Below are 20004 nucleotides of genomic sequence, written 5' to 3'. Positions count from 1 at the left end.
GCCAGGCCCCGCCCGCTGCCTCCCGCCCGCGCCTGCGCACAGCGCGCTTTGTTCCCCCTCCCCTCGGCGCGTCTCGCTCCCCACCATTTTGTGCCGTGATCGCAAGGTTGGTTTGCTGCTGGGTTGTGCCGCGTTCTCCTGCGCGTTCGGGCTCGAGGCGAAACAGCGAAGGGGCCTTGATGGCGGAGAGTCAATCAGCGGCCGGACTGGGGGATTTCGCATCCCTTGGCGGGGCCGCGGCTTTTGGTTCGGAGCCTGAAACCCGGCGGCTGAGCGAGCTGCGCGTCATCGACCTGCGGGCCGAGCTCAAGCGGCGCAACCTGGACAGCGGCGGCAACAAGAGCGTCCTCATGGAGCGGCTGAGGAAGGTGAGGCGAAGCGCGGCGGGGAAGGATGGGGGGAGCGGCGTGGGGCCATCCGGGGCCTTTGTCTGTGGCGCTCTAGGCGCCTGCGCGCTCGGGGCTGGGCCTGCAGCGGGGCGGCCCTGAGGGGAGCTACGGGCTGCGGTGCCGCTCCGGGCCCTGAGGGGAGCTAAGGGCTGCGGTGCTGCTCCGGGCTCTGAGGGGAGCTAAGGGCTGCGGTGCTGCTCCGGGCTCTGAGGGGAGCTAAGGGCTGCCGTGACGCTCCCGGGCCCTGAGGGGAGCTAAGGGCTGCGGTGCTGCTCCCAGGCTCTGAGGGCTGCGGTGCTGCTCCCGGCCACCTGCGAGTGTTGTTGGGCACCAGTGTTTCCTCGGACCGCTACAGAGCCGCTGCCTTTGCTCTGCTCATGATACCGTTCTGTGGTATGAATCCGCTGCCTGCTCTCCATCGCTGCTCCGGAGCGCTGCTCAGGTTGCATTGGCTGGAATCTGAGATGGCTCTGGCCTTTCCGTCGTTGCCTGACCCCGACCTCCGCGCGTCTTTTCCCCATTTACTACCCTATTCCCCCGGCATACATACGCGTGCCCCTTTTCCATATCTCGTGCTTCCTTTAAGAAGTTCACGGAACGGGTCAAGTTGGAAGGGATCACGGTTGGTTATCTGCTCAAGCAGGGTTTAGTCCTAGAGCTCATGGTACAGGATTTTGTCCACACAGTTCTTGAATATGTCCAGTGAGAGAAACTTCACACCCTCTCTGGACAATCTGTTCCAGTATGCGGTCACTTGCATAGTAAAGAATTTTGTCCTCATATTTAAGTGGAACATTTTAGGCATCAGTTTCTGTCCTATTGCTTGACACCACCACATTTCACCCGACTCCATCTCTCCGACCTCTCTGGAATGCATTCTCACAGATTTCCATGAAGCCAGATCAGTATGGTCAGCCCTGGCCCTTTTACAGGTTGTAAGGGGCCTCCACACTTAGGAAAAACTCATGCACCTGAGCTCCTGGAAGAATCTCTTACAGTGTTACACAGTTAAAAGTGCTTATTTGCAGAGTAGGGAGCTTTGCTCCCCAGTGGTAGCTTGATTTGGCTGTTGGGGGGGAGTTGCACCTAATTATTTAGTGTGTCTGACCGGTGATACAGCTGCCTGACTCTGATCTGAACGAGGGAGAGACACTAATGTTTCCATCTGAAAAATCCTCAAAAATGCAGCTGGGGTTAAATCCTAGCAGGCAGCCAAGCACCACATAGCCAGTCACTCAGGAGGGGGGCTAGAAGTGGAAGGGTAAAAGGGAGAGCAAGTTTGTGGGATTGTGATAAAGACAGTTTTATAACTTTAAAAAACGTAAGGGCCAAAAAAAAGGTCAACATGAATGAAGAAAATTAATAAAGCATTTAAGAAGAGCAGGTGATGTGAAAGAAAATAATTCATTATGGTCAACCAGCTCAACTGATGCTGAGGCAGACCCAAGTAATGGGGTACCAGGACCCCTAGTAACTGGGGGAAGCAGCCCCACCAGCTTTCACCAGTTTTATTGCTGAGCACAACACCCTGTGGTCTGTGTCAGCTGTCCAGCTGTGTCCCTTCCCAATTCCTTGTGCCCCCCCAGCCTGCTCCCTGGGGCAGGGCAGCAGGAAAGGCCTTGGCACTGTAAGCTCTGCTCAGAAATACCTAAAACATCCCTGTGTTACCAGCACTGTTCTCAGCACAAATTCAGCTGCTGTGAAGGGAATTAACCATCCCATCCAAGCCCAGCACAAATGCACACCAACAAATAATACAGTGGATGTCATCCTGCTGTTTCCAATAGGCCATTGAGGAGGAAGGAGGAGATCCTGATGAAATTCCTGTGGCCTCAGAGCTGACCACCAAAAGAATGCCAAAAAGAACTAGCAAAGGTATGGTGTCTGGATGCTTTTGCAGTTCCACTGTTTGCGTGTAGCTACAACTTGGAATACAAACTTGATGTCTTCTGTTTCATTACTTTAATTTTAAAAAATCAGTGCTTTTTACCATGCAAAAAATGGTAAAGCTCTCTTGCATTAGTGAGCAGTAATAACTTTAAATAATAATATGACAGTGACTGTATTTTATTAGCAAATCTTGAAACCTGAAGATGAAACTGAAAATTGCAGGTCTTTCAGTACTTGTGACCATGAGTAGAATTGTGTCAGGTATAGAGCAAGCAGCTGCAGCATAATGTCCTGTGGAACATCTCTAGAACTATATTTTAACTGTATTTTAACTATATTTAACTATATTTTGCTTCAAAACATTAAATATTGTGCATGCCATGTTATGTATGGCTTACTTGAGTTGCTTATAGCCAGTTCTTAAAAAATATTCTTTGGAGAGAAACTGTCTATTAAGCTGCTTCCTTTAAAATAGAGGGCCTAAAAATAGAAAGAGAGCTGTTGTCTTTGAATAGCAGTAGGAGTTTGAGGGTGACAGATGTGCATAAACGTGATCTGTATGTCCAGGATCTTGAAAGTGAACACTAATTCTAAACCACTTTAAGGGAGGATTTTTTGGTAACAGTCTTAAAGTGTTAGTTTTAAATGGATTACCCAGAGAGTGTTGTGTCTTTTTAGGTATTGCAGTGTTGTGGAGTGAGACTGTAGCTATAGAAAAAGACTGTAGCTTTAGAAAAAATACTGTGCTGCTTTTAGTTCATGCTCCTGCTGTTTGCTTTTGTGGGTGGCAAGGTGACCTCGGTTATATCCCTGCAGACCTTGACTTGTGAATCACCTTCTTAATGGTTACTTCTTGAAACAATCTCTGTTCAAAGGTTTAAACATGTTACAAAATGTAGTGCTATATCTCACTGCAATGATACTGTTTTTAGGAAGAAAACCAGAAGAAGAAGGTGTGGAAGACAATGGTCTAGAAGAAAACTCTAGAGATGGGCAGGTAAGTGAAATCATGGTTGCAGTTACTAGGAATAAGCATCATGTAATCTGCAATAAATACACATTTGCCCTTTTTCTCTCTGTAGGAGGATATTGAAGCAAATCTGGATACCTTGCAGGATATTGACATGATGGATATTAGTGTATTAGATGAAGCTGAAATAGATAACAGCAGTGCTGTAGACTGTGGAGAAGATTATAGTCCTGACAATATTCTCGATTCTCTGTCTGATAATAAAGATAATGTTGAAGCAGAAATGAAAGAGCTTCCTGATCAGCTAACAGAAAATGAGGTGAGTGAGTAGAGCTCTTGATAATTTTCCAGAAGGTATTTAATAGGTATATATGTACATAAACAAGGTATTTCAGTCCAGTAGAATATAGGACATTAATGTGGTCTGGAGTCTGTTTCCCATTCACAGCTCTCAAGTCCCACTCTTTTAAAAGGTAAATATTCTTGAGGTTTGAAACGTTCTCAGTAGACAAGTCACTGTGTTCCTTACCTTGCAGTATCATCCTTGCTTGCCATGAAAGGAGCCTGGAATTGAAAATACTGCATTAATTTCAGAATTCCCTCTTCTTGTTTGTGTGTTACATGTGTTAAAGTGTGTATATATATGTATATAGCCAGCCATCTAGGTATTTAGATATATGGAGGGAGAGAAAAATAAATTTTCACCTCAGGTAATTTGGAAAGCTTTTCTGCAGAAAGAATGCTCTGGTTTAAGGAAGTTGTGTTGTTCTGTTTTCTCATAGAGATTAATGAAAGAAGAACTTTCTACGTTGCCCTGTTCTGACATTGCCAGGCTTTTGGCTTGGTTTTGAGAGCAGCTTGCAATGTCATTTGCAGACAGCACAGGGTAATCCATGTGTCACATTCAGTCCCTAAATATTACCTTTCTTGAATCCTTTTGGGTTTGGGTGGTTTTTTTTTTGTTTTTTTTTTTAATTTTAGGCTGTTCACAAGGTGGAACATATTCTTCTTCCTTGCCTCCTGCAGATCTGTCTCAGCTTTTATCATTTACCTACTGTCACCTGAAAAGGGAGATTTTTCTCAAAGCCTCTGTGTTTGATTGGTCTATCAGTGCCACAGGAAAACCAAGATCCTTGTGCCCAAAAAGTGTCAACATCCTGTTCAGGGGACCCTTCACTGAGCAGTCCCCTGGATCAGAGAGTGGTTCCACTGCCTAAGTGAGAATCACACAATCAGAGCCTAAGAGAGACCTCTGTCCCAAATCTCCTCAGTCGAGTGTGTTACTCACTGCAGGCAGCTGTTAGTGCCCTTGAATGACTCACATTAACATTTTAAGCAATAACATCATTAATGTAATGGAAAATTGTGACAGCTTAGGGCTCAAGGATTGCTGGTGGTAGTATCTGTCTTCAAAAAAAAAACCAAAAACCCAGCACACTAACCAGCTTTAATTCCTAACAAAAGCTGGCTGGAGTTCATCATTCATCATGCTTAGAGTATGATTCTTACCACCAGACACCCCTTGAGGGGAGAAGACAGGTTCAGACTGTCACAATGGAGCCTCCCCAAACTTCTCCCCACTTTTAATTTACTTTAATACTATTTTTACATTTAGGTGGAGTTTGAATGACTCTAGTTGTGCATCCTGTTCAGTGGGGGTGGTCATACCTTGGAAGTATGTGTTACATCTGAGGTCACCTTTGGGCCAGAGGTATGCATTTTGCTAGTTCAGCAACAAGAAATCTTTCTTTTCCTTTGTTTGACAACTGCTCTGTGGCTTGTCAGCTACAAGGTACCACAGAGTTCCCCCTGTTGCAGGGATTTCAACAGAGCCTGGCTGTGGTATCTGCACCCCAGCAGACCAATCAAACACAAAGGCTTGGAGAAAATGTCCCCTTTTGTGGGACTGAACACAAAAGTCATTGCAACAGCATCCACTTAACCTGAAAAGCAATTTTGTGTAATTTTGTAAATTAAATTAATGTAACTAAAGAGTTTTGGTTGCATCTTACCCTTGGCACTTTAAGGGAGGAAGATTTCTGGGACATGTTTTCCTTTTGGAAAAGTGGAAACTAAGTCAGCTTCATCTCTAACTTGTTTCTTTCATTTAGAAACTAAAGGTAAAAAGTGGGAAAATGAAAAAACATGTTCAATAACCACAGAAATGTGAAATAAGAGTCTTAACTTTGAAATAGACAGTGTCCTGTTGAAATTAAAATGAAAGATAATTGGAGAAAGATATTTAATTATCAGGTATGTTTACATGTCGTTCCTCATTTTTGGGTCACAATCTGAAGTAGCAATTGAGGTCTGTCGAACACTTTAAGATATTTCTGGTTTTCTTGGTAGGGAAAATTAAATACAGGTGTGTTCTTGATAAGCTACTCTTGGTAAGAAGTGCTTTCATTCCTTTCTTGCTCTTTTAGGAAGATTATGATGAAATTGAAAACAATATAGAAGCCTCCTCTTCTGATTTAATTGAAATGAAGGTAAACTGAAAATGTAGCTCTATTTCAGATTGTCATGTTACGAGTGTGTTGAATTATTAATATTTACTCACTTGTTATGTCCCATAAAAAGAAAGTGTGTGATCATAGTACAAAACTGTAGCACAATCCAAGACATTCATGACCTTGCTCAGCTCAGTCTGTGAAATGAGGATGCCCTGTGGTTTTTTCCCTACTTTTCAGTCAGCTCTCAGGATTTCCTTCACTTCATGATAAAAAAGGCTGTTCTGCTGTTGATTTCTTCTCTCTCCCACTGATTATACAAAGTAGTAGCTGGGTTTGTTTTTACTCTAGCCATTGTGGTACACAAAAGTAATTTACTGGTCTCTTTAAAATTCCGAGTTAGTTGTGAGAATGCAGTTGTGGCTGCTATTTTGATTTGGCTTTAATGTGCCAGACAAGTTACCTTTATAAAATACTCATTTCCAGTGGATGGTGAGAAGAAGTTCTAAATACAGTAGATGAATTTGTGTAGTTTTCAATTTTGGAATTGGGCAGGGAGTTGCTATTATTCTGTGTTAAAAAAGGTATTTTATTAAATCCTCATTCTGTGATCTTTTTTCCCCAAACAGAAAATGGAGAAGCTACACTTGGAGCCAGGTACTGTTAAAGAAAAACATATTCCTGTCTTTTCAACTAATACTTTTTAAACCATTAACTATTAAAAAAAACAAGCAAACAAACATAATTTACATTATTTTTATAATGGACAATCCAGATCATGCAGGGTCATAGAGATTGGAAACCCAATCATATCCCCAGATCTGTGAAGTGATGCTTGAAATACTTCCAGTGAAATGAAATGGTTTAAAAACCTGTTAAACTACATAAATGGATTTAGAGAAGTTTAATCACAGTTTTAAAAGCTAAATATTCTACATGTAAACAGATCTTGTGATATTGCACACACCTTAACTCTGTTACTAAGTAGAGAGCAGTGAAAGCAGTAAAAAGATATTGTAGGGCATTAAAATGTAAAGATTAGTTACTGGATACAGAAGAAAGAAGAGAGTTTCTTCATGGAAATTTCATACAGATACTTTTCCCTTTCTGGACTGCAAACACACTCATGCACCATCAGAAGATGCCCAGTTCTCATGTTGGACTGTCTCTGCTAAAAGAATTTCACAGAAATTTAAAAATTGAACTCTCAGTGCCTTGATACGTTCAGTTAAGCATCTCGGACTCTGGAAGCTAACTAGAGAAGAAACAGAGCTGAACGATTTGCTGAAGAATATGAAGGCTGAGCCCGAAGTTTTTTGTTAAATCTGTGGGGGCATTTTTCTTCCCTGTTCAGGTGTTAGGGCTGATTTGGCAGTGTGTGAGAGAGCAGTTAGCGTGGTAGCTGTAACACTGTGTACACTAGGGTTTTCCAATCTCTGTGTAGCTTAGCAGTTCTCTTGGTGTTAGTGTGGCAGCCATGCCAGTTCCACATTTGTGATTGCTGTATTTCCCTGGTGATTAAATCTTGTGCCATTCTATTCCTGTTAAATCCGTAGAAAATGAGAAAATACTCGACATTTTGGGGGAAACTTGTAAATCTGAGCTACTTAACGAAGAAGGTGCCGAAGCGGAGCGGCCGCGCGCGCAGGAAGCCAGTAACGCGGGGCCAGGCAAGAGGCTGGCTGAGGAAGAGGACGCTCTTGCTGCGGCTCAGTTGGAGGAAGATGCTTTAGCTTTGGACAGCAAATCGGCCCAAGCTTTGGCAAGGAAGGAAGCAAAGCGTTTAGTGGTAGCAAAAGGGGAGACAAGTGAACAGAGCCCCGAGGAAGAGGCCCCGGACTCTGAAGGTGTAGTGGTAGAGAGCCTAAGCGATCAGAGTAGCAAACGCTCCCAAGGCCTGGAAGCCTCTAGTGGGGAGACAGCGGAGAAAGGCGCAGGTGCCGAAGCCAGAGATAGCAAAGAAGATGGCAAGAGAGCAGAAGACAAAGCTAATTCAGAGGAATCTTCTTCCCCTGCCACTAAAGAGTCCTCAGCCAGTGAGGGCGGTGATCAGAAAAAGAGGTTTGTTTTTTCTCCGTTATAGACCAGATGCTATCTTTTATCATTGGTCCTTAAGTGATGCGAATAAGCTGTTTCCTTCAATTGGCCTCCGAGACTGCTGAAATTGTAGCCTGTTCCTAAAGGGTCTCTTTTATTTCTCCATGTGCAGATATTTTTATTTTTTTTAAACGCAGTGGGTTTGATTTCTTTCCTTCATCAACCTTCAAAGGTTGTTTTTCCAAATTACTCTTATTTGTAATCATCTTCTTAATGTAAGTCTGTTTAAGAATCTGACTTCGTTATTTCTTGTCAGATTTCTTAAATCAAGTATACAAAGGTGTGTTTTCATTTGCAACATATTTTCTGGTAGGTATTTAATTTTAGCTTTTTTCATAATTTATATTTTGTCGCCTTTCTTTCTGACTTGAATAATGTGGTGTTTTGTCTTTAGCCCTGTTGAGGAGGACAGAGATACAAAGATAATCTCAAAAGATGAGAAAGGTATGTTTGTTTCAAGATGTAAAACTTCAATGATTGCTTGGATAGCTGTTTGTATTGGATGGGGTATTTCAGTAGAAATTGATTGCAATCTGTGCAGTTGTTAAACAGCATAAATTCAGCTCTTTCTGGATTTTCTTGGTTCATGTCAAAATAAGTATTTTCTTTTTATGCATTTTTTCAGAATATTTGCATTGCACTATTTTGTTTGTATCTTGATTTTTAAAGGTAAATGTTAATACATGGGAAATACACCTTTTATGGCACCGAAGATGCACACTAACAGCTGTTACTGAGTCAGGAACCTTTTCTAATTGTGTTTGCTCTGCTATACAATTGCAGTTCTCCTTCCCATCTTCTGTTTTGCTGAAGTAATTTGGGATCTAGTATGCACATAATTAAATGCTACAATTCTTACAACTTAATGTTGTTAGTAAATTACGTTGATTTTATTAAATCTTTGTCCACACAGATCCTACTTATGGTGCCAATATACATCATAAGCAAGAAGAAAATATTTTGATCAGCAGTCAGATGCTTGCTCCTTGTTTTCATCCTATTTCTTCCTTTTAATACACCAGGCAGCTGAGTCTTTGCACCTCACCCACCTCTCTGTTCTCAGAAAATTTGGAACTGACTGTTAACATTCTTCTCACATGCTGCTGGCAGGTATTTCAGCACTTTTAAGTGTGGAAGTACCAGCAATTCCTATAAAAAGCAAGAAACTCATTATGAGGTCTGTCTGCCAGCTGGACAGGAAGAATTGGTTTGGTTTTAATTGGGTTTTACAACACAAACTCACCTCTCTGTTTATTCCAAGATCCTGGGTTATACCTGTTTGCACAAGCTGCTGGACCTCCCTGTCAGCTTTGTTAGGGTCAATTTACCTCTTGCTTCCAGTCTGTAATCTCACATTCTCTTCAGAATATTTCAAGGAGTGTTCTTTGCATGCTGTCATTTCCCTAGACTTAAAGGTATTGTTTTTGTGGACTGAGAAAACTCAGTTCCCTGAGTTTGCATTCAAAACAGCTTTCAGCAGCTTGGGTGTCTGATGACCACCTTCCTCCTGCATCCCTTTTTCCAAAGGATGTGCTGTGTTCCATAACATTTGTCTTATTCATTTCCTGGTTTAGGGAACAGCAGAGAGGGAGCTGCTGTACTGTGTAACTTTCTCTGCATGCAGAGCAAAATGATTGAGCCAGAAAGAAGCTAAAAAACTATATACAAGTCAGTTCTGACTCATACATTGCTATTTGCTCACCTGTATGAAAGGATTTTATTTGGAATGAAGAGTTTCTGTATTCCATGTATTAATTCTGAGACCTGTATCAGCAAGAGGGCAGAAAAACAAATTTATGAGCTCAGCCTGGTGGATTTAGCAGTCAGTGGATTCACATCTGAAAGATGTCTCCAGCGTTGATAGTTGGCTTCCAGTACCTGCATTGTTCTTGTTTCTAAGTTAGAGAATATTTTAAAATCCCACTATTTCTTTGTCTAAAAAGTGCAGTGCCATTGCAGGAGCACTTTCTTAAGTCTTATGGCAGGGCAAAAACTGGAGATGTTAAGACTGATCAGTCCATAATCCAGAAGGACATCAACGTAGTGTAAATAATCTTAAAAAACTCACGGGTAAAATAGCAGAAAAGAGAAAAATGAGCACTTTCTTTCTCCAGGATTCTGGTGCCAGTGTAACTGCAGCTAGTCATTTTTAAATTGTAGAAATATATGGAGTAAAAGCATCAAAGCCTTTGGCTCAGCTTTTAAAAAGCTGAGACAATGCAACTCCCACATATTTGTGTGCATGACAAACCTTTATCCAAGCACTTTTAAGATAGATGATGACAGGTTCATACCTGGTCACCTTGATACAAAAAACCTCTTTTAGGTTTGGGTGTTTTTGTAAGAGGTTGCTACAAATCACTGCATCCTTCCCTAGGAAACTTGTGTAAATATTAATAACTGTGTTCTCAGTTACTTGTGGCAGTGACTGAAATTATCAGGAAATAGAAGATGGAAAGACACCCAAATAAAATAGCATTTTGGGAAGGTTCTGGGAAAAATCTCTTCCCTTGATGAAAGAGGTTCTGTAAAATTTCATATATTACCAAAAAAAAAAAAGGATATGGAAGCATGCTGGAGTGAAATCCATTCCTTGAAGCCTTGGAAGTGATCACTACCCAGACTGACAGGACAGTAAAGACATTTCAGAGGAGACTGGAAACAGTAATCCTTGTGTAAAAGCTTCATGCTGAAATGCAAACACTAAAACTTGGAGTTCAGGTCGCTTTTTGATCACTTCATGTTGGGTTTTCAGACTTTGTAATTCATTAGCGTTTATGAAATCATCTTTGTAGTTGAGATGCAAAATTGGACAGATGTTCTGTAGTTCTTGCAGGGCTAAAGCAGGGCCAGGTCTTTCCTAATGCCTGCAACTGAAGTCAGGTTCTATATCCCAGCTGTGGATCTGTGTGGGCAGAAATAAAGACGTTTTCTGGGTTTCTTGATGGTGAATGGCTTTCCTTAAAAGGAAATTCTGCATCTCACCATCATTCCCTCGGAGTTGAGATAATGAGCATACATGGGGTGCTAACACAGCTCCCACAACTCTTGCAGGGCTTCTCTCTTTTCCTGTAAGTACTGAGTTACTGGGATCTATCCAGGCTCATTTTCAAGAGCCTGAGTTAATTCAGAGGTTCACTAATCCAGCTGCTTTCTGGAAGAATGTTACAAAATAATTCTGTATCAAAGCTCATTGCTCCACCCAATTTTTTGGACTTGTAATGCTCCTTACCTTCAGCAAAGTAAATCATGGGAGGAGAATGTCACACATACTTCACTTGCTCTGTGATCATAAAAAATTAAAGATTGGTGATACTGCTCTGTTTTAATTCACATGATTCAAAAAATCAATGCAAATAATTGGGATTGGGGTATGTTTTGCTTTTGTCTGTTTGTTTTCCCAACTAGGTCGCAGTACCAGCGGTTCTGGTAGAAACTTTTGGGTGAGTGGATTGGCTTCCACCACCAGAGCTACAGATCTGAAGAATCTGTTTAGCAAATATGGGAAGGTAAGGGGTTATTTTTGGTTTTTTCTTTTTGGTTTGGTGTTTGTTTTGTTTGCTTTTTCTGCTTGCAGCTCTGTTCATAAGACTTCTTAAGCTCCCATCACTGAAAGTACCAGTGAAAGGAATCCAATTATCAAAAATATTGTGGGATACCAAGTTAAAAATCACCAAAGTACACACTGAATGGCTGGGTTTTTTTATTCTGTTGCTCACTTCCAAACAAATACAAAATTCCATTTGTCATCCTTTATTTGAAATAGTCAGCAATTTTTTACACACACTTCTGTCTCCTGTGCTGCAGCATGGTGTCTTTACCTGCTGAAAATCCACAGTCAACTGTGAATTTAATGTTTAATAAAGACTTCTAAAAGGACTAAGTAAAATATTTCGTAAATGCTGAGACAAAATTACTGGGGAATATCTTAGGAATTGCCTTAGTACCTGAAGTTTTATTTTTATCTAGAGTTGGCAGTTCCTTAAAAAAACCCTTGTTTGGGTGGTTTGAGATATGGGGAGTTGTTGTTTGATTTTCCTGGCAGGGGAGGTCCTGCACTTGCTGTTAAGGACAGATAAAATGTCAAATTAAATCTCCCTGTCAGCTGGAAAATGGAAAGAGTTTAATAAAAGACTGATATCAGAGAGATCAGTAAGGATTTTTGTCAGACCTCTGAAGCCTATTTAAAGATTACTGTCAGCAGAATGTAGTAAAAGCAAATTGTATGTGCTGACAATCTGCCATTGAATGTTTTACTGATGAAAATACTCTGGAACTTGAGTATGACTTTAGAAATAGGTACAAAAGTGGATTCATTTGTAGAACAGCTTTGAGTCTGAAAGTCATGGGACTGGTAAAACCTTTTTAATGCTCCTTGTAATGCAATACTTACATTGATTTCCTTAGAATTCCATCTGGTAACCTAAAATGTTGATCATAGAGATGTGCCACAAAGTCTTAAATGTGATTAAAAACCTCTAGACAGATGCCATGGTACCATTAAGTCGTTTAAATAAAATTTTATTTTCTTCAGGGTATTAGCAGAGGCAAAGCTTCCTGGAAGTAGATATACACATGCAATAAATCAGATGCTCAGAAGTAGGTTCTTCATTCAGCTGTACTTTCAAACATCACACCTGAAATATGATTGATTTCTCTATTGGAAAATGAGCTGTACTGAATATCTGAGCATAAGTGAACATCATTTATGTGGCTTCTTCAAGCTTTAGTTTTTGGGGAGACTTCCTTTTTCTTAAAGTTTGCAGACGACATGGATGATCTGCCTCAGCAGTGACATATAAACATTTTTTTGAGGGAAGGTTGTACTTAGCAGTTGAACATTTATGTGGAAATGGTTTTAAAAATTTGTATTGGTTTTTACTCTTTTATCCTTAAGCAAAGTGATGTTGCTGATGTAAAGTTAGATGCCTTTTAAAAAAAAATTATTGTCACCCTGGGGTCTTTCTCCAGAAAAGAATTCAATCTTCAGCTCCCATCTATTGATTCAGCTTTTGTAACTTTCCATTGGTAACAGAAACATGGTTGGCTCCAAGCAATGCTCCTTTTGTATTTGTTCACCTCTCAAAACCAGAAGTTTCCTGCATGGCAATGAACAGGAATTAAAAAGAGCAGAAACAGAGCTTGTAATTCTTGCTTTTAAAACACGGGGGATTTGGGAACAGGGAGAATAATTGCTGTTTCTTTTGGGAAGGTGGTGGGTGCCAAGGTGGTCACCAACGCTCGCAGTCCTGGCGCTCGCTGCTATGGCTTTGTTACGATGTCCACGGCTGAAGAGGCCACAAAATGCATCACTCACCTGCACAAAACAGAGCTGCATGGCAAGATCATTTCTGTGGAAAAAGTGAGTACTGGTCCTCAGAGATACCGAGTTCCCACCAGATTGTGCAAATGATCGAGGCCACATTCTCAGCTGATGATGTGCAAAATAAATTTCAGGCCAAAAATGAACCCGCTGGGAAGAAGACAAGTGAAAAAAAAGAGAGTGAAGCAAAGAGAGAAACAGTCAGTGAGAGGTACTGTGTTAAAAATTCTCCTACCAAAGGTGTTTTGTTGTTCTTCAGTCTGTGTTGATGTCAGGAAAAACTACAGTTACAGTAAGAATTTCTGTGGCATTTAAAAAGAGGAGTACATGGATTTTTTTAGCTTTTACTACAAGATAAACTCATGATGTTCAGTGCCTAACTTAAAATATTTCTATGCTTTAACACAGGCATTGGAAAGTTGCACTTTCAAGCACACTTTTTAATTTAGCCATACTGAGGGTTTAGTAACAAATTGTGGTGCTTTCATGTCTTAAATATATAGGAAAGCTCATTTGAGAATTTTGATGTGTCACTGTTTCTTCATTACCATTTGTCTCATTGGAATAGGGTTTCCTGCAGGTCCCAAACAGTTAAAAGATGTCCAAGATGCTGTTCCCAGCTCATGTTCCTCAACTTTTTGCTTTTATTTCACTTAGTTGTCTGACAAAAGCAGTTCATTGTCATGTTGTGTAAGAAATTTTGTGGGCATTAAGCACGTGGTGAGGTGACTTTGTCCTCATGCTTCCATTTGAGATACCTGAATCCTGGCCAAGTTTTTTGACAACTGCACAGGATGGTCTGAATATCTTGTTTTATGGGGCAGGAAGTTGTGGAAGGAAATGTTTGGAAATCTAATTACAGTTGTTATCACATCAGAATTCCACTTTGTTGCTGTGTTGCTGGCATTTTCCTTGAATTTTATTTTCTCTTAATTTGTATTGGTCTAATCTGTATCAATATTTATCCACAGACCTGGCGGTGCTAAACGAGATGAGAAATCTGACCAAAAAGATGATCCTAAAAAGACAGAAGACAAAGATGAAAAGGAAAAGAAAGATAAAGATGACCAGAAGTCTGGTTCATCAGATCAACCTAAATCTATTAAATCAGGTAATTTGGCTGTTGTTTTTTTATAGAGTAAAAGATACGTTGATGTAGGAATATTTAATTGTAAGTAGTTCTTTCCAAAGAAATGTTCTAGAATTGTTTCTGATTCTTAGTTAGAAATCCAGAATCAATAAGGGGAAGGGGAGATGTTTGACATTGTGTCATCCTTAAAAGAAGTACCTGGATTAGGGGTAGTGAAATAATTGGTTTTGAAGAGAGGGTTAAATGTCCATTTTCCCATTTTAGAGAACAGAACTTCCAGCATGGCAATGAGTGGTGTACGTTGTGTACTTTGATTCATTTTTTTTCCCACTTCTGATGTATTTAGGAAGTAAAGGAACAGAGAGAACAGTAGTCATGGATAAATCCAAAGGAGAACCTGTTATTAGTGTGAAAACATCCACTACATCAAAAGACAGAGTAAGTGATGTTTTTGCATGGGAAACATTTTCCTTACAAACAGATACTGAATCCTGCCAGGCTGTGTGTGACCCCCACTTGTCTTGCCAGTTTGTCCAATTAGAGTTTCTGTAATGTATATTTAGATCTTAATTAGTAGAATACCTCTCATTTGGCTGATACCATATTCAGCAGTCAAATGCTGCCAAACAAACGGGGGAAGGTATTACTGTATTAGTAATGTCTGTAATGTTAAAAACAGAACAGCTTTTTGCAAAAATGCAGCTTTGAGATGTGAATTGTATGAATGGAAACAGAGCTTAGAGTATTGTTTGTGGTGGTTGTCCTTTAATAAATTGAAGTTTCTCTATTAAATACAGAGTGTTAAGAGCCAGGACCGCAAATCAGAGAGCAGAGAGAGACAAGGGATTGTCCCCTTTGACAAAATCAAAGCACAGCGAAAAATGAGGGAGGCAGAGCAGCGCCGGTAAGAGCAGCACTGACATTGTTTGAAATTTTTTTACCCTATAATATCTGTTGGTTTTATTTTTATTAAAATAAGACTGAGACAGAAAAAGGACTTCAGGGGTTTTTTTCCCCCACTTTTAACTTGTTTATTTTTATGGGTATCTACTGAACTTAATTTTGGTATTTTTTGTGGGTCTTTTTTTTTGTTTTCATGATGTTGAATACAGGATAAAAATGATAATTTCCATCCTTCGGATTCCTTGCTAGAACTGTGACCTCAATTCCATGTTCTCCACACATTACAAAACTTTTATTTCTCACCTAAAAGTAGTTGGATTGAACAGGAAGAAAGTGCTTTTGTTATTTTTGTTGGAGAGGAAAAAGTTTCTCCCTCATAGTTAAATTCCTGACCTTTAGTGGAGTCATTATCCACTATACCATTCTGGCTTTCTTCACAGAAATAAAACATTCTTCACAGATACTTTATTTCAGTATAAGAAATGAGCTTTGGGCATTTGGGTTCACAGGAATAAAATATAGAAGTATTTGTGGGCATTTGGATTCACATTCTTCTGCCTGTTTAGAAGTATTTGCCCCCAGGGCTGGGTTTTGTGGGAGTCATTTGATCAGTGTCTAAATTAATTCATGTGTACACAGAGAGTCTTCCCTCAATACCCTTTGCAGGTGTAATTTCAAGGAGGTGATGGAAGTTTGCTGTGGGTTTACATTTGTAACACCTTTTTATTTTTATTTTATTTATTTTATTTTATTTATTTGAAGCATTACCTGTGTAACTTTTGTCTCATGTCAACCAGCACACGCGAGCGCCGGGAGAGGCAGCAGCACCTGCAGACCATCCGCGAACGGGAAGAGCGGGAGAGGCTCGAGATTGCTCGGGAGAGACTGGAAATCGAACGGCAGCGCCTGGAACGGGAACGGATGGAGAGGGAGAGGCTGGAAAGGGAAAGGATGCACATCGAGCACGAGAGGAGGAGGGAGCAGGACAGGATCCAGCGGGAGAGGGAGGAGCTGCGGCGCCAGCATGAGCAGCTGCGCTACGAGCAGGAGAGGAGATCTGCCATGAGGAGACCCTATGACATAGATGGCAGGTAAAGCCACCAAACCCAAGTGATGCCAGTGGAAAACGTCACTGCCAGGTTCTTGTCTGTCAGCCTGGGCTGTGAAAAGCCACATGTGCTCTCAGCAGTTGTTGGTTTCATTTAGATGATCGTGTTTAATAGCCCGGGTTTCTCAGCGCCCTTTTAATTCCTCTTCTTTTGGTTTGGAAGGAGTAACAATATCAAAACTTATCTGGGCTAAAATGAGTCTGTTCTTTCTTTCAGGAGAGATGATCCCTACTGGCCAGAGGCAAAACGAATGGCCATGAATGACAGGTATCACTCAGATTTCAGTCGCCAGGATCGCTTCCATGACTTCGATCACAGGGATCGTGGGCGTTACCAGGAGCATTCAATAGACAGGTTGGTGTCTTATCTCCTCTGGTGCCTGAAAACAAAAGACAAAAATATGTATTTAATGTCACATTTTGCTGCCTTTACTGTGTGCTTGGTTTACATTTTATTTTAAGTGTGGTTTAGTGGCTGTGGACTTTTTCTTCTATAATCATGAAGAAATTTGTACTGTGCCATGAGTTAAGGCTTGTCAGGCTTGGGCAAAGTGTTTTTGCAATTCTGCTTCACATATTTGTAGGATTCTGGAAAATTTCTAAATAATGTTGTGGCACATAGAATGTTAACAAGAATTTTTTGGTTTATACCTAACTGGGTTTTCCAGGAATCCAAAATGTGTCGTGTTTTCCGTATGTTCTAGCTATTGATGCCTGTTGTGGATAATGGTGGCACTATGTGGGAGCAGGATTTTTCATCTGTGTTGTTAAATAGATGGATTTTTACTGACTGCTGTGTTTTACTATCACAGTCTGATTCTCAGTTTCTCTTTGTAGGAGAGATGGCTCCAGGACAATTATGGGAGATCGGGATGGACAGGTGAGTTGCTTTATAGAGCTACAGAAATATTTTAACATCATGTAACCTGGTTTTCTATACTGTGTGTGTCAGATCAGATTTCAGTAGTTGAGAATTACATGATAGCCACTAAAATATGTTTAAATAATCAGATTGTCTAGTTTACTTCAATGAGATGAAAGTCAATTCAAAGACTTGAAAATAACAGCTGAACCTAGCAGATGTTTGCAGTGTGTTTGAGGGCTGGGTGAAAGACCTTCAGGCCACATCCAAGCAGTGAGAGATTAATTTTAGGAAGTCACAGAATCCTCATTGGCCTTTACTGTGAGATTTGGAGGGACCTGGATAGGCTGGAGAGTTGGGCAGAGAGGAATATCCTGAAGTTCAACCACAGGAATTGCAAAGTCCTGGATTTACCTTAGCAATGTTCATTAATAACTGATGGGGAGGAGGATATGGATAATGTGTAGCCTGATGCCACTTGGCAAGATAGGAGTCAGTGAGCACAGACTGAAATATAATTCTATCTGAAGACAATTCAAATCCCCTTTAACTGGGAGCACTGGAACAGTTTGCATGGAGAACCTGTGAAGTCTCTAGGTGTGAAGATACTCAAAACCCACTGAGAAACTCATCTGGACATCCTGTCCTGGCTGACCCTGAGCAGGGAGGTTGCCCTAGATGAGGTCAGGAAGTCCCTTCCACTCCAGATGATTCTGAGATGGAGTAATTAGAGCTGAGCAACTTCAAACGATGAACAAATCTATTCTGTGCAGCCCTGTAAGAGTTCTGTGCCTTCCAGCATTACCCAGACGAGCGCCACGGCGGCCCAGAGCGACACTCGCGGGACTCCCGGGAGAGCTGGGGGAGCTACGGCTCTGACAGAAGGATGAGTGAAAGCAGAGGGATACCCCCACAGTCACGGTCAGTGCTAAAAGCACCTTTTCTTGTGCACCTAAGGAATATTTTTATATGTGAACGGTTTTGGAAGTACAGTTTGTTTTTTTCCAGCTTTCACCGCGAGTGTGTTGGTTGGACTGCAAGTGTTTTGATGCTTTGTGCATCAGAGCATGCACTTGACATGATTTTTTTAATAACATCACATCTTAAAGTCATGCTTTCCATTAATTTTAACTAACATTCCTCTCAAAGCTTGCTATTTTCAAGGTAGTGGTTCTTGCCCAATATCTTATTTACTTGTCGTCTTGGTTTGAGCAGAATTCTTCTGAGATTTGATTTAAGAGATAGCAATATAAATGTAAGATTCATATGAGCCTTGGTAGAGCATTTGAGTATTGGTGACTTAGCTTTTTTATTGGAATCTATCTTCTGTGCTCTGGCTCATGTGAGAAGATGGGAATTTCATGTTTTTACAGGGATGGACGTGACTGGGGAGATCACAGTCGAAAGTTTGAAGGGCACCAAGATCGTTCCTGGCAGAGCAGCATGGATGGAGGGATGATAGGACGGGATCATGAGAGATGGCAAGGTATGCTTCTTGCACAGCTCCTTAGCTGTGCTCTGTAAAGAAGAAAGTACAGGCACTATACTTGGAGATAAAGTAAAATTATTGCTGTGGATATAAAGGAAGCATTTGAACTTTTTTAGGTGGCGGTAGAGGCAGACCTGGCCATGTGATGCATCGTGGAGGCATGTCAGGGTAAGAACTTTAAAAGGAGCAAAGTGTTGTCCTTTTGAGGGACATTTCTATTTAAATTGGCCAGAGAAACATTGTATGGGAGTATCAGTTATCTAATTTGCTACTTAAATGTCAAGGAATAATAAAATATTTCCCATGTTTTTTATGTAGTGCATCTTACAGAAGAGTGAAAAATCATGCAGAAAGAACACAGATTCTAGAAACCTGACTATACCAGCATGAGAGATCATTAAAATGTCTGAATCCCTTTGCAGGCGTGGCAGTTTCATGCAGGGTGGCAATCAGAGTCAGATCATGCACGGAGGAGGAATGCAAGGAGAAGGATTTGCTGGCCAGGAAAGAGCAAACAGACCGAACGATCCTCGTTTCAACCGTCGCTACTGATTGTGTTTGATTTTTAATGCAAGGTGGCAAGTGAAACAAATCTGTTACCCAGGGTTACCATTAATTGTAACTTATGGGCTACTGTAAGTGTAATTTTTTTTAAGCTGCTGCCATATTATGTCACTCAATCCAATGTGAACTCATTTGTTTTGTAAGGTGTTGTTCATATCCCATTTAAAAATGTTTGTTAATGAAGCATTCCATTTTCCATAAATAAACGCCAGTTTACAGTTACTTGCTTCGTTACAGCAGTCCCTGTCAAACTGAGTTCTTCAGCTGTTAAACCATAGCCTTGTGTCAAAGATGAAGTGTCAAAATGCCTTACAGGTGTCCCTTTGCACCCCCAGAAAAAGCGAAATGCTGTTTTATCTCAGAGTTTATCTCAGAGTTGTCAAAGTTAACAACCAGCAGCCCACATGCCACCATGAGAGGAGGTTAGTGGATCACAGCTGTCAAAGTTTGAACACCCTGCCACTGCAAAATTGCCACAGGAGCTTGTGGGACAAGTGGTGAAGAATTATTTTCATCTGGTCTCACGTGCAATATAATGTCTGGAAAAGGAGTTACATTCTGTGATAGCAGCACAGCTTCTCTAAGAGACAATGCAGAGGTGCTTGTGAACCTCTACAAGTGCTTGTCAGAATCACTTTATTTAGCTTCTGATAGATCAGGGTAGTCCAAAACTCCACCAGTTTCAGCCCAGTAGTTTTACCTAGCAATCCATAATTTCCTTAAGAGTAATCCATAATTTCCTTAGAAGCAGCCACTGGCTGTGCTTTGGCATCATTTTAAGAATGTGTTGAGAACTGACACAATTGAGGTTGGTGCAAATGATCTGTTGCTTTGTCATATCCAGATTATAATTTGTCTTTGTGCAGATG

At 40.9% G+C, this 20004-nt stretch overlaps 1 protein-coding gene across 1 annotated transcript; it reads left to right on the top strand.

Moving 5' to 3' along the window:
• The first annotated feature begins 37 nt into the window (after nucleotides 1-37).
• LOC146426249 (scaffold attachment factor B1-like) lies at nucleotides 38-19357 on the top strand. Its single transcript, XM_085040777.1, has 21 exons — nucleotides 38-368; nucleotides 2177-2264; nucleotides 3212-3276; nucleotides 3362-3568; nucleotides 5676-5738; nucleotides 6329-6356; nucleotides 7256-7760; nucleotides 8191-8240; nucleotides 11205-11305; nucleotides 13009-13158; nucleotides 13254-13330; nucleotides 14091-14230; nucleotides 14556-14647; nucleotides 15007-15113; nucleotides 15910-16203; nucleotides 16438-16575; nucleotides 17058-17100; nucleotides 17882-18003; nucleotides 18456-18568; nucleotides 18688-18739; nucleotides 18994-19357. The coding sequence occupies exons 1-21, from the start codon at nucleotides 180-182 to the stop codon at nucleotides 19121-19123; spliced, it is 2754 nt and encodes a 917-aa protein (XP_084896903.1). The 5' UTR covers nucleotides 38-179; the 3' UTR covers nucleotides 19124-19357.
• Nucleotides 19358-20004: the final 647 nt, after the last annotated feature.

The sequence above is a fragment of the Lichenostomus cassidix genome, chromosome 28 (assembly GCF_008360975.1).
Source record: "Lichenostomus cassidix isolate B80296 chromosome 28, HeHo_3.0, whole genome shotgun sequence".
Lineage (NCBI taxonomy): Eukaryota > Metazoa > Chordata > Aves > Passeriformes > Meliphagidae > Lichenostomus > Lichenostomus cassidix.
This window is presented reverse-complemented; position numbering and strand designations above follow the sequence as displayed.